The sequence below is a fragment of the Melospiza georgiana genome, chromosome 1 (genome assembly GCF_028018845.1).
Source record: "Melospiza georgiana isolate bMelGeo1 chromosome 1, bMelGeo1.pri, whole genome shotgun sequence".
Classification (NCBI taxonomy): domain Eukaryota; kingdom Metazoa; phylum Chordata; class Aves; order Passeriformes; family Passerellidae; genus Melospiza; species Melospiza georgiana.
The window spans coordinates 90,713,854-90,729,964 of record NC_080430.1 but is presented as its reverse complement, the minus strand read 5'-3'; the positions used below and the strand labels follow the sequence as shown (position 1 = coordinate 90,729,964).

General features: G+C 41.0%; 1 protein-coding gene across 1 annotated transcript; it reads left to right on the top strand.

Moving 5' to 3' along the window:
- Positions 1-49: 49 nt before the first annotated feature.
- On the top strand, positions 50-14,526 carry BAG1 (BAG cochaperone 1). The gene is made up of 7 exons (XM_058035896.1): positions 50-162; positions 4,003-4,131; positions 4,266-4,348; positions 5,055-5,168; positions 5,648-5,755; positions 11,310-11,372; positions 13,771-14,526. The coding sequence occupies exons 1-7, from the start codon at positions 120-122 to the stop codon at positions 13,858-13,860; spliced, it is 630 nt and encodes a 209-aa protein (XP_057891879.1). The 5' UTR covers positions 50-119; the 3' UTR covers positions 13,861-14,526.
- Positions 14,527-16,111: the final 1,585 nt, after the last annotated feature.

Here is a 16,111-nt window from a genome sequence, read left to right as displayed (position 1 = left end):
TGCTGCTGCCGGGAGCGCGGCCGGGATTCCCGTGTGGCATTCCCGTGCTCCTGCTGCGGAAGTGACGCGCTCCGGGCGCGCCCCGGCAGCGCCGCCGACGGTTCCTGCGGCGGGGCGAGATGGCGGCGCCCGGAGCCCCGGTGTCCGTCACCGTCACTTACAGTAAGCGCCCGGGGCAGGGGCAGCGGGCGGGGCTGCAGCTCCGGCCGCTGGGCCGCTCCCGGCCCTTCCCCGCCCCTCTGCCCGCCATCCCGGCCCGGCCCGGAGCGGCACCGGGCACTGCGGGCGGGCGGGCCCGGCTGCACCGGCGGTGGGGGCGGGCGGGGGCGGCCTCGGCGGGGCGCGGCCCGGGCCCGCTCAGCCCGGGGTCCGTCCGGGCTGTGCCGTGAGGCTTCGCTCCTTACTGCGCACGGCCTGCCAGGGTCTGCTCCCGCCGGAGCGCGGGCGTAGGTGGGCTGCGAGGGTGGTGGGGGAACAGGTGGCACGGCGGCCCTCGCACAGGTCGGATCTTGGGAGAGCTGCAGCAGCGTCTCTCCTAAAAGGAGGAGGTGAGGGAGCCGGGCCTGTTCAGCCTCGAGGGGAGATGGCAGAGGGGACCTCATTGATGTGAATGAATATCTGAAGGGGGGATGCCGAGAAGATGGAGTCAGGCTCTTCTCGGTGGTGCTCGGCAATAGCACAAGAGGCAATGGGCAGAAACTGATGCACACGAAGTTCCACCTGAATATGAGGAAGAACTTCTTTATTGTTGGAGTGACTGTGCCTTGGTACAACTAGCCCAGAAAGGTTGTACAGTCTCCCTCACTGGAGGTATTCAAGAACTCTCTGGATGCAGTCCTGTGCCATGTGCTCTAGGATGACCCTGCTTGGCAGGGAAGTTGGGCCAGATGGCCCACTGTGGGTTATCCCTTCAAGCTGATCCATACTGTGATTCTGCTGTTTGGGTAATCTTCATTTAGATGAAATATATTGCTGGAGTCAGCACAGCATGTTAAAAGCAGGTGCTACCCAAGACTGTCTTCTGGTTGGTTGAAGAGGCTTGGATGTTGGCACCTGGTGAGCTGCGAGACTGCAACAGAGAGTGGGTTCTTTGGTAGGACAGGTGGGTGCTGACCTGATGGAATGGGTCACACAAAGGCCAGCTGAGGTGGCTTTCTTCCCCCCCTTGAAAAGAAAAACCAGAGGAGGGAGAAGAAGGTGGAGGGGAAGATGTGTCTATAAACAAATATAAAACCTTACTGTAAAGGGCTGAGAATAGCTTGGACTGTGCAGTTCTTAGAAATAAGATGGGAAGGACCGTGGTTAAATTTTGAAGTGGATCTAAGTGAGACAACAGGAGGAATGAAGAAGATAGTAAGGTATTAAATCAGCAAGATGTTCTGCTGAGTTTTCTTAGCAAAACTTAGTAATTTTTCATTGTATTTAAAAAAATTGAATAATAAATTCTGCCTTTGTTTCTTTTGCACTATGTTGGTAATGTTGTTTCTATCTCTAAAGCTTATTGTTTATTTCTGATTGCTCATTTGTGTTTTCAAATTGTGTTTCAAATTGTTTTGTTAAAATGTTTCCTTTATCACCTGGTAGTTTTATTTAAGAGCCTTTGGTGAGGAATTTTGTGGAATAATTTGTTTGAGTCATCACGATTCATGTGCTCACTGGTGCCTTCAGAGAGTTCCATTTGATCTGAGGGGCTTTCATTTTGCAATGTCAGCAGTTTAATGGTTTGACATATTTATAATTGCAATGTCTTGCTGTTTGGCAACAGTCTGAGAATGTTTTTGTCTTTCCAATTGTTTTCTTAGCTGATAATGACTTTGTCATTAACTGACAGCAAACAGAAGCCTTTGTTCAGCTGGGGCTTCATCTGTGTGATTTACACCTGCAGCCGTCAGATGTGGGGCTTGACCACTTTGCACAGAACATTTTTAGTAAAGTTTTGTGTGCACGTGTGGAAGTGGGGAAAGATGGGATTTAGGGCTGAGAAACAGAACTGACAGTAGACCCACATGTGTGACTTGACAGTCTGCAAGTGAGGTGGGCAGACATCACACCACACTTTCTGTCCATTCTGTCACTGCCCTCCTCAGCTGGGCAGGGGACAGAAAAGACAACAGAAGGCTCGTGGCTTGAGAGAAGGGCAGGGAGAGAACACTCACCAGGTCATGAGCAGAACAGACTTAACTTGGGGACGTGTAGTTTATTAACATTCAAATCAGAGTAGAACAATGAGCACTAAAAGAGAAAAAATGACTTTTCCCCTGGGCTTAACTTTCCTCCTGAATTCTCGGATTCCTCCTGCCTGAGCAGTGCAGGGGAATGGGGCTCTGGTCAGTTCATCACACTTTGTCTCTGCTACTCCTTCCTCCCCAGGGGGAGGGCTCCTCACACTTTTCCCCTGCTCCAGCATGGGTTCCTCTTATGGATTGCAGTGCTTCAGGAACAGACTGCTCCAGTGTGCATCCCCCACAGGGTGACAAGTCCTACCAACAAACCTGCTTCAGCATGGGCTCCTTTCTCCATGGCTCTGCAGGTCCCCAGCACAGGCTTCCCACAGGGTCACAGCCTCCTTCAGGCATCCATGTTCTCTGCTGTGGGATCCTCCATGGATTGCAGGGGCACAGCTGCTTCACCATGGGCTTCACTGTGGGCTGCAGGGGAATCTCAGCTCTGGCACCTGGAGCAACCCATGAGTTGTTTCTTATGGTGATTTCACTCTGCTGTGAATTTACAGTAAAATTTGTTTACAGTCTGTACAAAGTGGTGCTCATAATTTGTAATTAAACTGGTTCTATTGTTACACAAGCTTCATCTGTTTTTTCCCTCAGTTAGTGTTTGTTTTTTTTCTTTTTTCTTTCAATTGCTCATGGGCAGAGCCCTTATACAAAGCAGTTGTATATATCAAAATGACCTTTTGAAATGTATTGAGGTTGTGTTTTTTTTTTTTTTTCCCCAAAACAAACGGATAAGAAGGGCTGTTTATGGAAAGTGCTTGGGTGAGAGGGGCATAATGTGATTTTAAGCTTAAAATTGTCTTGGAATAACAAATATTGTTGAAGCTTTAAAATATTTGAGGATATAGTGTCACTTGTCATGTGACTGTAGGAGCCTGGAGCATTTTAAAATCAATTTTTCTAGCACTCTCCTTTGTAAAAGATATATGCATTTTAAATTAGTGGTGTGAGTATGGTTTTTCTTCTGTTGTATGTGTTAAGTTCTCTCTTCCTGCTGAGTAAAAAATGTCTGTTTTGATTTCCCTTGCAGCCAGAGGTGGTTGATTCCTGTGGGTGCTTTCAGATTGACAGACTTGATGTGTGTGGGAGCAGAGGGTGGTAGAAAGGGTCTGTTGCAAAGCAGAGATTAATAGGCATACTCCTTTCTTCCCCTAAGAACTACCTCCTGTTTGCATGCAAGTTAATCTTTGGGAGTCTGAATAGGAAGTGGAAGGTGACAGATAAGCTGGGACTTCTACAAGTGGTTATGTCTGCTTATCAGTAGTATATGGGGAGAAGCAGTTTTTGTACTCTGAGAATTCTCTCTGCTTGGTGGTGGAGATGAAACAGGGTAGACAATGATTGCTTGTTTCTCATGTTTGAGAAGAAGGGAGCAAAGGAAGTGATAATTGTCTCAGATACCAAAGACTCAAGTAGGAAATGGGATACATCAGGATGGTGTGGGCTTTCATGCTTTAGCTTGTGAGATGTCTGGACACCATCTGTACTCTTAAAAAGAAATAGGGAATAATATTTAGCAGGACCTAAATTACGCCAGTAAAATACACCCCATTGAACTCTTCAGGTTATTCCAGTGTAAACCAAAATTTTCAGCTGAGGTCAGTCACTCCAAGAGTGTGGTAGAATAATTTGATTGAAAATTATGATTCTACATGAGAGCCTGTCCTTTGAGAACTTTCTGCATTAATGGTAATAAGTATTAGAGATGGATTCTCTCTGGAATATTTTCTAGGTTACAATAAGTGTTACTGTTACTCTGTTTTTCTACTAGGCAATGAAAAGCACAGTATTCAGGTTGCTTCCCAACGAGAAGGTGGTGAACCTACACTACAAGACATGGCTGTACTTATTGAACAAGTCACTGGGGTTCCAGTTCCTTTTCAGAAACTGATATACAAAGGTAACTTCTAAATCTGCCATGTTTCTTATAGATGATGAGCTTTCATCAGGTGTCCATGTTTTGAATGTCTTAAAAAAATTCTTATGCCACCAACTGTACTTAAACTGTTTTTTCCTCCCTTGTTCTTCATTTAGGAAAGTCTCTGAAAGAATTGGAACAACCATTATCAGCACTTGGTGTTAAAAATGGTTGCAAAGTCATGTTGATTGGGAAAAGGGTAAGCATGCTTTTGGACCTTTTTTCCCCTTAAACTATCATCATTTTTGTCACAAAGTCAGCTGCTGGACACAGAAACAAGCTGGAGCATTAACTTAATTTTGTATACCTATCCACAAAATTGAGTTCAGTCTCATATTACACTGCAAACAACTGCAGTTTATACTTTTCTGAGATTACATTATTGACTGCCTTCTGCTTTACATTATTGACAGGACTCTGCCTAATCTGTGGTCAGTGCTCATGAGCTTTCTGTGCACTGATGACATTATCTGCTCATCTTATTTTTCCGGTTTAAAAAACACTTTCCCAACTGTAGCTACTTGATCCTCTAGGTTATTTCTTGTGACATGATTTGTTGCTGGTTTTGCAAATTGAGGGTGAGGTAATAATCTTATGATGTAAATATTGCCTATACTTTAGAAATTATAAGTTGACAAAAAGACACAAAAATTGCACTTCTCCTTTTTCCTTCAAATTAATCTCATTAATTGTGTTTATATACATTGCTGATTGAAATGTATTTGTAATTAAGCTTTGGAAGAAGCAGATTTGGTAGTTATTTAAATATGGAAAGAATAGCCACAGTGTAGTGTGTATTCTAAACCCTCAGAAACCTTTATGTCTGTATCAGCACTGCTGGTTTTTAGCTGCATTGTATCTTTATTTGTTCCTTAGTTGTGAATGTTGTACTTTTGAATACACAGAATAGTCCAGAAGAAGAGGCTGAATTAAAGAAGTTAAAAGATTTGGAGAAGTCAGTGGAGCAAATAGCTAATAAGTTAGAGGAAGTTAATAAAGAGTTCACAAGTATCCAGAAGGTATGCCAGTTTTGTATCACTTTATATCTTTACAAAGCAATTTAGTAGGTATTTCTATGTAAAAAAAAACCCAAACAAAACAGTTTGGAGGTTTTGAGTAGTCAGTAATAGCTGCCCGTCCTAAATGTCCCAGAGTCAGTAATAATTCTTAGTGAATTCCAAATGCCATTTATGAGATTGCAAAATAGAGACATGGCAATGTTTGGAAAAAAGTAAATATTGTTTTATATGGGATAACTTACATATATCTGGAATAAGAAGGTATATTAGATGTTTATCATTTTAGTAAACCTAACAGATCTTACATTTACTGTGTCAAGAATTGATAAAATACAGAAGAATACAGATTAAGATTGGAGTCCCTATCATGCTTGGAAATACAGAAATAGTAAAATATGTTTTCTGCTCTTGTGGATTGACAGTTTTTCTTAGATGAGTATTGTGTAGGGTATAGAATAATTTTGTTTTTTCTTCTTCAGGGATTTTTAGCAAAGGATCTCCAAGCAGAAGCACTAAAACAGCTGGACAAGAGGATAAAAGGAACTGCAGAGCAGTTCATGAAGACCCTTGAACAGATTGATGCCATTGTAAGTAACTAACCACAGAAGAGAGTCAAATCCCAACAGAAACTTACTGGATATTTTAATGTACTAAGAAATTTCTTTTTGACTATCCAAATGCTTCACAGTCATTAGTGGATCATAACCTTACATTACATTTCCAGAGGACAATATACATCTTCCTGTGTCATGTAGTAGCTCAGAGCTAGATGAGAATAAGGTACAGAGATAAATAGAAAATTGCCCCAGCCAGTGTATTTCCTTACTTGGTTTCTCTGTCTGCTGGTTGTTCTCTGTAAGCCTCATTATATAATTATGTTGCATATCAAGATCATAATAGTCTGCTATGAAGGAGAATGCTGCTTTTCTGTGGTAGTGGTGGCTTTGGGTCTCCTCCTTAGTACAGTGACTTTCTATTAGGTTGTTTTTTTTCAGAAATATGCTATGCAAATACCTATAACTGATGAAACAAATGTAATTTAACTTGATGGACTCTTTGTAAAAGTTCAGCAGTGGACTAAATCAGAGTGATAATTTGAACTGGCCATCATCAAATGCTATGTAATATGGATGTGTTCCTGGGAATGGTGGGAAGCTTACTAACTAATTTCCTGCTTTTGTATTGTGAGCCTATGATGATAATATAGTCTTTGCTGCTTGTTATAGCCAACAGTTCTAAATACTTTTTAAAAAATTGCTGTATTCTAAGTATTTTTAAGTCTTCAAATTTGTTTCCTTTTGTGCCTCACATAAAGGAGAATATTATGCTGACAGTTACTGAATGCTGTTAGACATAAAGACTTCATATAACTGATTTCCTGCTTGAAGTGGCAGGTCTGATGTGTTGTCATGAAAATATCGGTAAGGTGACAACAACTGAACTGTCTCAGTTGGATGGAGTTAAAGCTTATTTCTGATCCCTTCAAGTTTTGATACCAAATCCTATTCAGAAAAAAACTCAGTACTTGTATTTAGGTTGCAGCTCTGGAACCCAGCAGGCAGCCTTGTAAAACTGTTTCACTGCTTTCTGAATAATCCAAACTCAATTTCCCAAGTTTACTTTTCCTTCTGTTACCTTTTTGTGTGGTTTAAACAGAAAGCATGCTGTGCTGTATCTCCTTATCCAAAATACCCTAAATAGTACTGAACAAGGAATTTTAGGTCTAGTGCCATGTTTTAGAAGACTTACAGTCAGTGACTTGGTGTTTAGATTTGGGAAATAATGGAGTTCTTGTACTTCATTTCTTGAGAAAGTGGAGCAGCCACAGCTAAGACTAATTACAAGTAATTTCTTCCAAAATCTGTAGTAATTGTTTGTTACTGTATTGAATAAGAGCATCTGACATTTTACATTGAAAAGCTGGGTTGTTTTTTGGGGTTTTTTTTAAGAAGTAAAGGTTTGGATTGCCAGTGATTGCCGTTACATTGCACATATTTATTTCTTTTAATATACAAAGCTGACTGTGGGACTTGTCATGAAAACTGGACTCATGTGCAATCTTGCAGATGAAATACGTGTAGGTGGATGGAATCTTTACATAAAAGGTGGGAGTTCAGAGTGCTGGTGTCACACCAGGTCAGATGAACAAGCCACCAACTTACTGAGGCAGCCCTCAGCTGCCCTGTGGTTGTGCACTGTATGGAGGCAGCAGTACAGACTGGTAGTGAGGGATGTGTATGAGCAGTAAACGACTTCCACTGAAGTAGAAAATGGCAAATAGAAATGCAAAGCAGTATTTTATCTTATTGTAAAATTGGTTTATACAAGTAATTAGCATTCTTTCCAGCAGCCAAGTAAAAAGCTAGTTGTGACACATCTGTGAAATGCTACTGAACATGTAGAGGTGCTGTTGATTGAGTCAACAGCATGTTAAAAAATTCAGAGGGAAAAATGTGACTGACTGAGAAGAATGGATGATGCATTGTAGAAGTCAAACATACCAGCAAGCTCGCACTATAAATATTCCAGCTTTTTTCTTTGGCAGAATTGTCACAACTCATTAAGGTGTCTCAGCTGCTGTGTGTTATTTGGATCACTCACATATGCAAAATGAGATTTGGTTGCTTACAGAGAGATAAGGGTGAGGAAACCTGCATATTGTTTTCTTTCTGTTCTAGGAATATGACTCTTACTGGTAGCAGACAAGCTCATTAATTAGAGGAGCTGAGTTTGGAACTAAATACTTTTACTGGACACCATGCATTCAACAATTGTGAATTTAAAAGATGGGATTTAGAAGGTGGAGAAGTAACTTTATAATCATACAGTAGGGGGTTGTGAGAGAAAAAATACAATGTTGTCACTGCCAGAGGTGTGAAAGAAACATCCTGAAGGGATGCTTTTGGGTAGAGCATCTGTAGCTTAAGCATTGTAACATAAATGTGTTTAAATAGCTATTGCTTTCATGGCATCTTACAAAATTTCAATTTGTCTGACACAGTCAGAAATTACCATAAGCCACAGATCTTAGAAGCTTTCTTCAGGAAGAAGGCTGTTGAGTCTTGTTCGATACTCGAAGATTTGTTTGTGTGCATTCACAGATGTGCTATTTATTTCATCAGTTAAAACAACTGGTCCAGGAACAGAAGTCAAAGTACATTACTTATTACAAATCTCAGTGAGAAGAATACAGGTAATGCTTTACTTGGTCATCTGGACCAGTTTTTTAAATACCTGAAAGGCTTTTTCAAGAAAAAACAAAGTTTTCTGAGATCAGTTGGAAAATTTGAATCCACAGTCATGACAGTATGTACCTGTGAACCAGCTCTGTTTTCACCAATATTGCAGTGTGAGCACTCACTTTGTCCTCAAGATGGTCTCCTATTAAATGGCAGATTTTTTAATCTAGAAAGACAATATTGCAGAGAACAGATTGTTCTAAGAATTGAAAAAAGCTTTCTCTTCTGAAATACCAGTCACTGATTTTGTTAACATAAATTCACAACAAATCTGTCAAATTGCATCTATCAGTATTGAAGACACTGATAGCACTACTGACTCATAGTTGTGCTCTGGTGGCCCATCCTCCTTTCCTGAAGATTTTTTAAAATTCCTCTGCAGAATTTACTTAAATTAACAAGGTGTTCTGATGAAATTTAACTGTCACCTTGTCTCTGTTATACTTGTTATTGGATAAATCCATATGAAATTAACATTTCAGGGATTAAAAGAAAGAAGTATTCTGAAAAAACCCCACCACTCTTCCTGTAACAAATATTTTCCAGACATCTGGAAAGTTTTTCCACTTACAATAAGATGAGATCCTATTACTAAACTTTTCGAATTTATCTGAATCAATAAAAATGTGATAAGCATTTCTTACTATAATACTTTAATCTCTTAGTATGAATTGTAAACATGAAATCAGATCTTCAGAGAAAGGTATTTCTAAAGCTCAAGGAGCATTGTCACGTGAAAGGGGAGGTTTCCTCCAGCCCTTTCAGTCTGATTTGTGTGTCAGTGCCCCAGGTTACCTGAGACCCTTGTGCCCCACCAGTCTGTCAGTGCCCTGTTCCCCTTCCCTGAGCAGCCCACTTGATGGGAGGGTGGTTCAGCTGACCTGCTTGGGGTCACATGCAAACAGAGAGGCCCCTCCTGGACCCCTGGATTCAGGGACAAATTCAGGACACAACAGCATAACAGGGACCCCCTCCTGGTTATCCACAGTCAAATATGTTACCTGCTGCCAGTGACTCTAAGTGCCCTTGAAGGACTCACTTTACCAGTTTATGGAATAGCCCTCCTTTATTAATACAATAGAAAACTCTTGACAGGATTGCTGGTGGTAGTATCTGGCTGCAAAAATGTACTTAAAACAGTTTACTAACCAGCTCTAATCCCCAATAATGGAGTCTTCCCTCTATTTATGCCATTTTTAACTTACTCTTACACTATTTTTATGTTCAGGTGGAGCTAGAGTGACTCTAGTCATGCATCATGTTCAGTGGGGGGTGGTTGCATTTGGAGGTGGATAATGTCAGTATTACATCTGAGGTGACCTTTGAGGCTGGAGCCATACATCAGTCTTGCATCCAAGGTAAACTTTGGAATGGAGGTGGGCGTCTGTGGTTTTGCCACAGTTGCTGGTTCAACAGCAGGAAATCTTTTTCCTTCCTTGGCTGACAGCTGTTGTGTGGCTTATCAGCTACAAGGTATCACCATGTTCCCCCTCTTGCCCCCAAATCCTTTCTTCCCCCAAAATCCTTTTGGACAGACCCTGGCCATGGTGTCTCCAGTCCACCCTCTCTTTGGGCCCCCTTAGTGTGTATCATTTGTGGGAAGTCAGGCATGCTGTCCATATTCCATCCAGGGAGCAGCAACTGCATTTTCTCCCTATAATTTTCCATACTTTCCACCCTGCTCCATCCTCCACTTCATCCCCCCTTAGCCTCTGTGCTGACTACAGTTTTTTGTTACTTTCCTACCCAGTTTCAGTAATGGAAACTAGGTTGTAGTAGCTTTGTACTCTAGCCATCATGCTGTTAGGGCTCAAGAGGGAAACACCAGTGGAATACCTCTGAGGAGATAAGGAGAGTTCCCACAGGGAGGTGACACAGCCCACAGCTCAGCTGAAGTGCCTCACACCAGTGCACACAGCATGGGCAGCAAACAGGGAGAGTAGAATCCATTTGTCTGAACAATAAAAGAAAAGAGCACCTTTTGTTGTTGTTGTTGTTTGTATTTTGATTTTTACAAAGGCTTATGTATCTAAACCTTGCAGCTGTGTTCACATTTTGGTGAAATGAAACAGATTAGGTTAGGGAAACCTGTTCTTTGTTTCCCTGTGTTCTTGGTCTGGAGTTAGGATGGAAAATAAAAGGTAAACTAGTGAGAAACTCACAAGATTTTTATGCATTTTCACCAGTGAGAACACAGTGTTTATAAGAATGTTCACATAAACTTCATGTAATGATATTAATCTGCACAGGTGTTTTACATGTTAAGAAAAAAATCATGAAGCTGAGCACCATTCCTCAGCAACACTCCAGTTTCACATAGCTCAAAAAGTACAAAGCATGTAGCACTTGCCAGGATGACATACATGAACATAATGGGTGGCAGGAGTGCAGAAAATGATGCAGTTTGAATTTAGTGAAAAGCTGACATTGTGTAACACTTCACATCTGTTGCCTTCCCTCAGTGCATTGCAGGGATGATCAGATGTACAGCTCAGCCTGGCAATGGCTGCATTGCTAATGATACATTCCAGTGATGGCAAGTGATTGAGTGAATGTATTTGTAAGAAATTTGTTCATGTTATAATCTCTGAAAAAGCTTTGAAGAACAGTTAACACACACCACAGCAGAAAAAGCAGTGTGTGTAGTCTGTTGCTGTATATTCCCTAAAGACACATGGTAGGTTTGCTGTCTCTGTTCTTTGCAGTCAGCATGCTGCATCCCTGGCTTTTTGATAACTTTTTCCTATATATTCTTTGCTGTGTAATCATCCTTACTGAGCGGGCATGGAATTTGCAGGATACCCATTCAGAGGATTCTTTGATAATTCCAGTTCTTGCTGTAAGTCCAATTTGTTCATTTCAGCATTAACCTGCATCAACTTGTTTGCTTATTTTACTGCAGAATCTGCCAGAGAATTTCAGTGACTGCAAACTGAAAAAGAAGGGGTTAGTGAAGAGGGTCCAGGTGAGTTTTCTTTCTTTTTTTTTCTTCCATAAATGCTGGGCACTTGTATACCAAGAGTTTGTGGAAGTGAGCTGCTTAGATTTTTTTCAGGGTTTGCTCTTACATCGGTATTGTGTATGACCTCCCTTTGAGAGGTATTTAATATCTTTATAAAATAGCACACAAAATACAGATTTTCATAGGTCATGCTGTTTTCAGATAATCTTTGTCATTTACATTAATGGTTTGTCTTATGGCTGTCTGATGATATGAAATAATCCTGATAACTTTTAAAGACAATGGGATTGATCATTCCTCCTTTTTTGAATCTTGATGGACTGGAGTAATGACTGAGGTCTGGGCACAAGGATGCAGCTAACTGTAACTCCTGCTGACCTACTCCTGACCTTGCCAGAGGTGTTCTTTGGAAAATTTAGCTTATACTGCAATGCACCAACTTTCTTTGGAGAGTAGGTCTTTGAGATCTGTACAGCAGAGTAGCTGTGCTGGGCATGGAGGATTTAATGGCTTTGCTATGGTATGATGCTTGTAAATTCCTAGGCATTGTTTTCTTAGAGACCTTGAACTGAAGGTTTGTTAGTAAATACTGGAATTCAGCTCCCTCCACTCAAACTTACATAGATGAATGGTAATGCTACATGTATTACTGTTTTTATTTCTGTTGTGCTAACGTTAGTGCCAGGATGGGCTCCTAAAAATTGTTTGTGGAACTACTTTGCATTCATATATAGAGTTGAATGATTTTGTCTTTTACTGTAACCTTATTAAATACCTCCCTTATTAAATACCACCCATTTAGAATAGCCATCTATTTTAGAGGAAAGCCCACCAAGAAATACTTTATAGGAGAAATGGTTTTAGTTACAGCTTCAGGGACAAAGCACTTTGTACTCAGTTATTGAGATAAGTTTGGGTAATGCAAATGGCAATGAAGGTGATTGCTGGTGTGGCTGTATTATGTGGGGGTTCTGAACACACTCCTGATTCCATGTGCCTAACCAAGGCAGCAAAACTTGTAATAGAGTGGTGGCTATCAACTTTGTGGAAGCTACAGGATCTCCACTCTTGGGTGAAGTTACAGCAGAAGCGGGGCTTTGTTTAAGAATTGCTGTTAAAGCATAAAAGGGGTTCTGTTGAGCAGAGATCAGAATTATTTATGTGCTTTTATGTGCACAGCATTGTGCAGCTCTGGGTTATGAACCTTTTGAGGACTCCAGAAGAGTCCTAAGGGGTTTAAGACCAGAGCTGTCAACAGCAGTTTATTTTTCCAGAGCAAGAACAAGAAAACAGTGGCAAGTTAGGCTTATTATTCTGAAGTATCCATGAAAGCAAGGGGGAGCTATTAACTGCCTTCTACTGATGGCATCTTCAGGGTGGGAAGATAAATATGAAAGAGTAGCAGCCCTCAACTGCAGTTTGTTACCACTTTCACTTTTTCATCAATCAAGTTATTACAGAGGTGAGTTGATGGATAGCTCGAGGGATTGGTTGTAAACAGATGATTCAAAGGAGTGTGATGGTTGAGGAACATTCACATGGCACAGCAGTTTGCTGCTCTAGAAGGAAAGTGCTTTCTTACTGTCAATTTAATAACATGAAATGTCTCGTTTGACTGTCAGAGTCTGGTGCAGACATAGCAAAAACAAAGGCGAGACAGAAGAGCTAATGGGAGAATCTTTCTTGGGAAGTGCACTGTACTTGCATACCTTGGGGCTGACATAAAACAGTTTACTGACTTAAAGTGTTGTCATGTTGTGCTGTGTACAGGCTGAGCAAAGTGACCAGGGGCTGCTGGCTGCCAGTTCCTCTCTGTGTGTTACTCTACTTGTGAGAACTCGTGGGCAGGTTCTAAGAAAGCGTAAGGTTCTGTGGACTCCTTTTTTTGGAATGGAGCCTTCTGTCTTTTGAGGAACACCAGCTACTGATGAAGATAAAGGTTCAATGATGCCTTGTAGTCTTAAGAAGTAGAAAAGATCTTGGTTTAATGAAAGCTTGTTTTAAATTTGACTGAGCAGGTTTGTGCCAGCCTTGGCCTCGAAAGGATGTGTTAGAGAGGAGCTTAGAAGTCACGTCCCAAACTGAATGAAGGACTAAGTTGTCTGAACCTTTGTGTTTCCTATTGTTGTTCATGAACTTTGGATGAAGTGAAAATTCCTCAGCATCCGGACTGGTGATGGTGGGCAGCCATGCTGTTATCCTTATTAGCCTTATCCAGTGTCATGTTTCTGTTGGGTTCCGGGTAAATCCAGGTGTGCATAAGCTATTACCAAAACAACTGGAAAGTGGCTGTTGAGTTGACATCTTCAAATTCAGTATAGAAACTGCACTTTCAGTTCTTCAGAAACACCTCCCTGTGCCAATTTGTATCCAATAATATTTGTTTGTTTTTTATTCTCAGGTTTTTCTTGCCCAGTGTGATACCATTGAAGGGAACATTGGCCAAGAAATGGACAAGCTGCAGTCAAAGAATTTGGCACTGGCAGAATGAGGCGCCGCCTTACATAATTAGGAAACATAATTGCTCTATGAGCAAGAAGAAAAGTTTGCTCTTTGTTTTGGAGCACATATCCAGCTTCCTTTTTTTTTTTTTCCTCAAAGCCCAGTCTGTTAGACTGGCACCAGTCAATCATTTCTTGCTGGTTGTCGTTTGCCGCTTGGTTAGAACTATTATTTTGAAAAGAAATCCTTCCTGAAGAATGGCTGAGCTAATCTTTGTGAATTGTGTATCTTATGGACAATAAGATAGTTTAGTTAACTAAGTTATGAAGTTTTCAGTGGTGGGCAGTTTTGTCTGATATATCTTTGAATTTATTTACAGCTCAAATCAAAGAAGGTCTATAATCGAACAAGTGCCATAAGTTGCAGTTGTAGGACTACAGCTAGATTGAAAAAGGCAAACTGAGACAACATCTGGGAAAGCTGAACATTCTAGTAGACAGTTCAGAGCAATAAAAAACCCCTACACATTTGTATCTACTTAATGTTTGTATGCATTTATAAATATAAGAAAGCTTGACTATAAGGGAGTCGTACCTATTTTAGCCTTAAATTGTCATAATAAATGGAATGTACTGTAACATGTATGGTACTTAATTTTGAGTGGTGCTTTAAGTTGTTACTGAGCTCCTTGATACAGATGTATGTTTTTTACACAGATTTCTGATGTACTGTGGTTTTTATAGATTATTTGTATTTTTATTATTTGTGTTCTGTCTTGAGTTGAGAAATGAAATGAGATTACTCATGCTGCTCAAATACCAGGGGTTCAGTTCAAGCAAGGTATAACTGAGGAGCTATTTTGAAAGGGTTTTTTAATACTTTTTTCTGAATTTACTGAATTCATGATGCTATATTTAATGGGAAAATGCAGTGATTATTCCAGTCCGTTAAGGCAATCAGTGAATTTTTATAACATGTTGCAAAGAGACACAGGTTTATTTTAGCAATGCCATCTGTGTGAGGGTTATGGCTGAGTCTTGCAGTCACATATGCACCGTGCTTAACCTTCTCTGCTAGGTGAGGAGTCAGCTTTTGCAGGAGACACAAATTTGAGTGGGTGCAGCCAACTTTGCAGTGGTTGCTCAGAGGTTCTGAGCAGACTGTGGAGCATGTCAGCCTGTAGGTAACATAAATGTACAGGAGCTGCTTTTTCACTGATGCTCCTCATTGGGAGGTCAGCCAGATACACAGCAGCCAGCAAAGCAGGGACTGGGAAGGAACCTCTTTCTGTGCAAGAGACAAACTCTTTATCCCAAATGAGTCAGACTGAGAATGTTTAGAATTGGCCCTTAGGTAGTGAGGCATTATCCATATGTTTTAAGGTTAGCTGTCCTTTCAAGATAAAAATAGGAGATGTATGTAAAAAGATCTTAACTTCTGATAAGCTATAAAGCTTAAATAATACCTGAAGTGTTATTATTACATATTATTAGTTGTCTTTGATGTTCGTAATTGGAGGAACATTTTTTTAGTGAAAAATGCCATTGACCAAATGAAGTGATAGCTGTGCATTACAAAGGGTCACTTATATGCTGGTTGACCATACCAAGATTTGAGTTGCCATGTTTTTTGCTGTTAACCAGTTACTCCAAGCTTATATTTTTTTCCTTACTAAATTCTCTTATCAGCATCTGTGGAGGATTTCATAGTCTAAACTCCTAGGAACCTTATCTGTCATGTTAGGATTTGGTAATGGTGGGACTGTGGAAGATTTTTTCCCTAGGCTGACTAGTCTGTCATGCTGCATTTTCCCAGCACTTTAGGGTTAAGAGGAGGAAGCATCAGTTGCAGTCATTTGTGTGAAGCTCTGCCTATCCTGTGGCTGCTTCTGGACCAGATTCAGCTGACTCTTAAACTACCAGCAACACTTGCCTAATTCAGGGAATGCAAAATCCTCACCCTCTCAAATGTGGGCTCTCTAATGCATTGAGCTTTCACAGGTGCACGTACAATAAGCAAGAATCCCCCTGTGCCCATGGAGAGAGCTGAGAGCTGTGGTCATGGCCAGGACTGTGTCCATTTCTGCTGTTCCTTTGTAGATTTCTCTCTTGGGTGAGAACATTTACAGGCAGACATTGTCTTCCCAACAGTCTTTCCCAGAAATTGCTGCTTCCTTGGATGTGCTTGTGTGGGTACATCCTCAGCCTGTCTTGGAGCAAGGTGGATTAACTTCAGGATGTTCCAGAGCAGATCTTTTGATGGTCTGGTACTCTGAGGCAGAGAGGGTTATGGTGAACCTC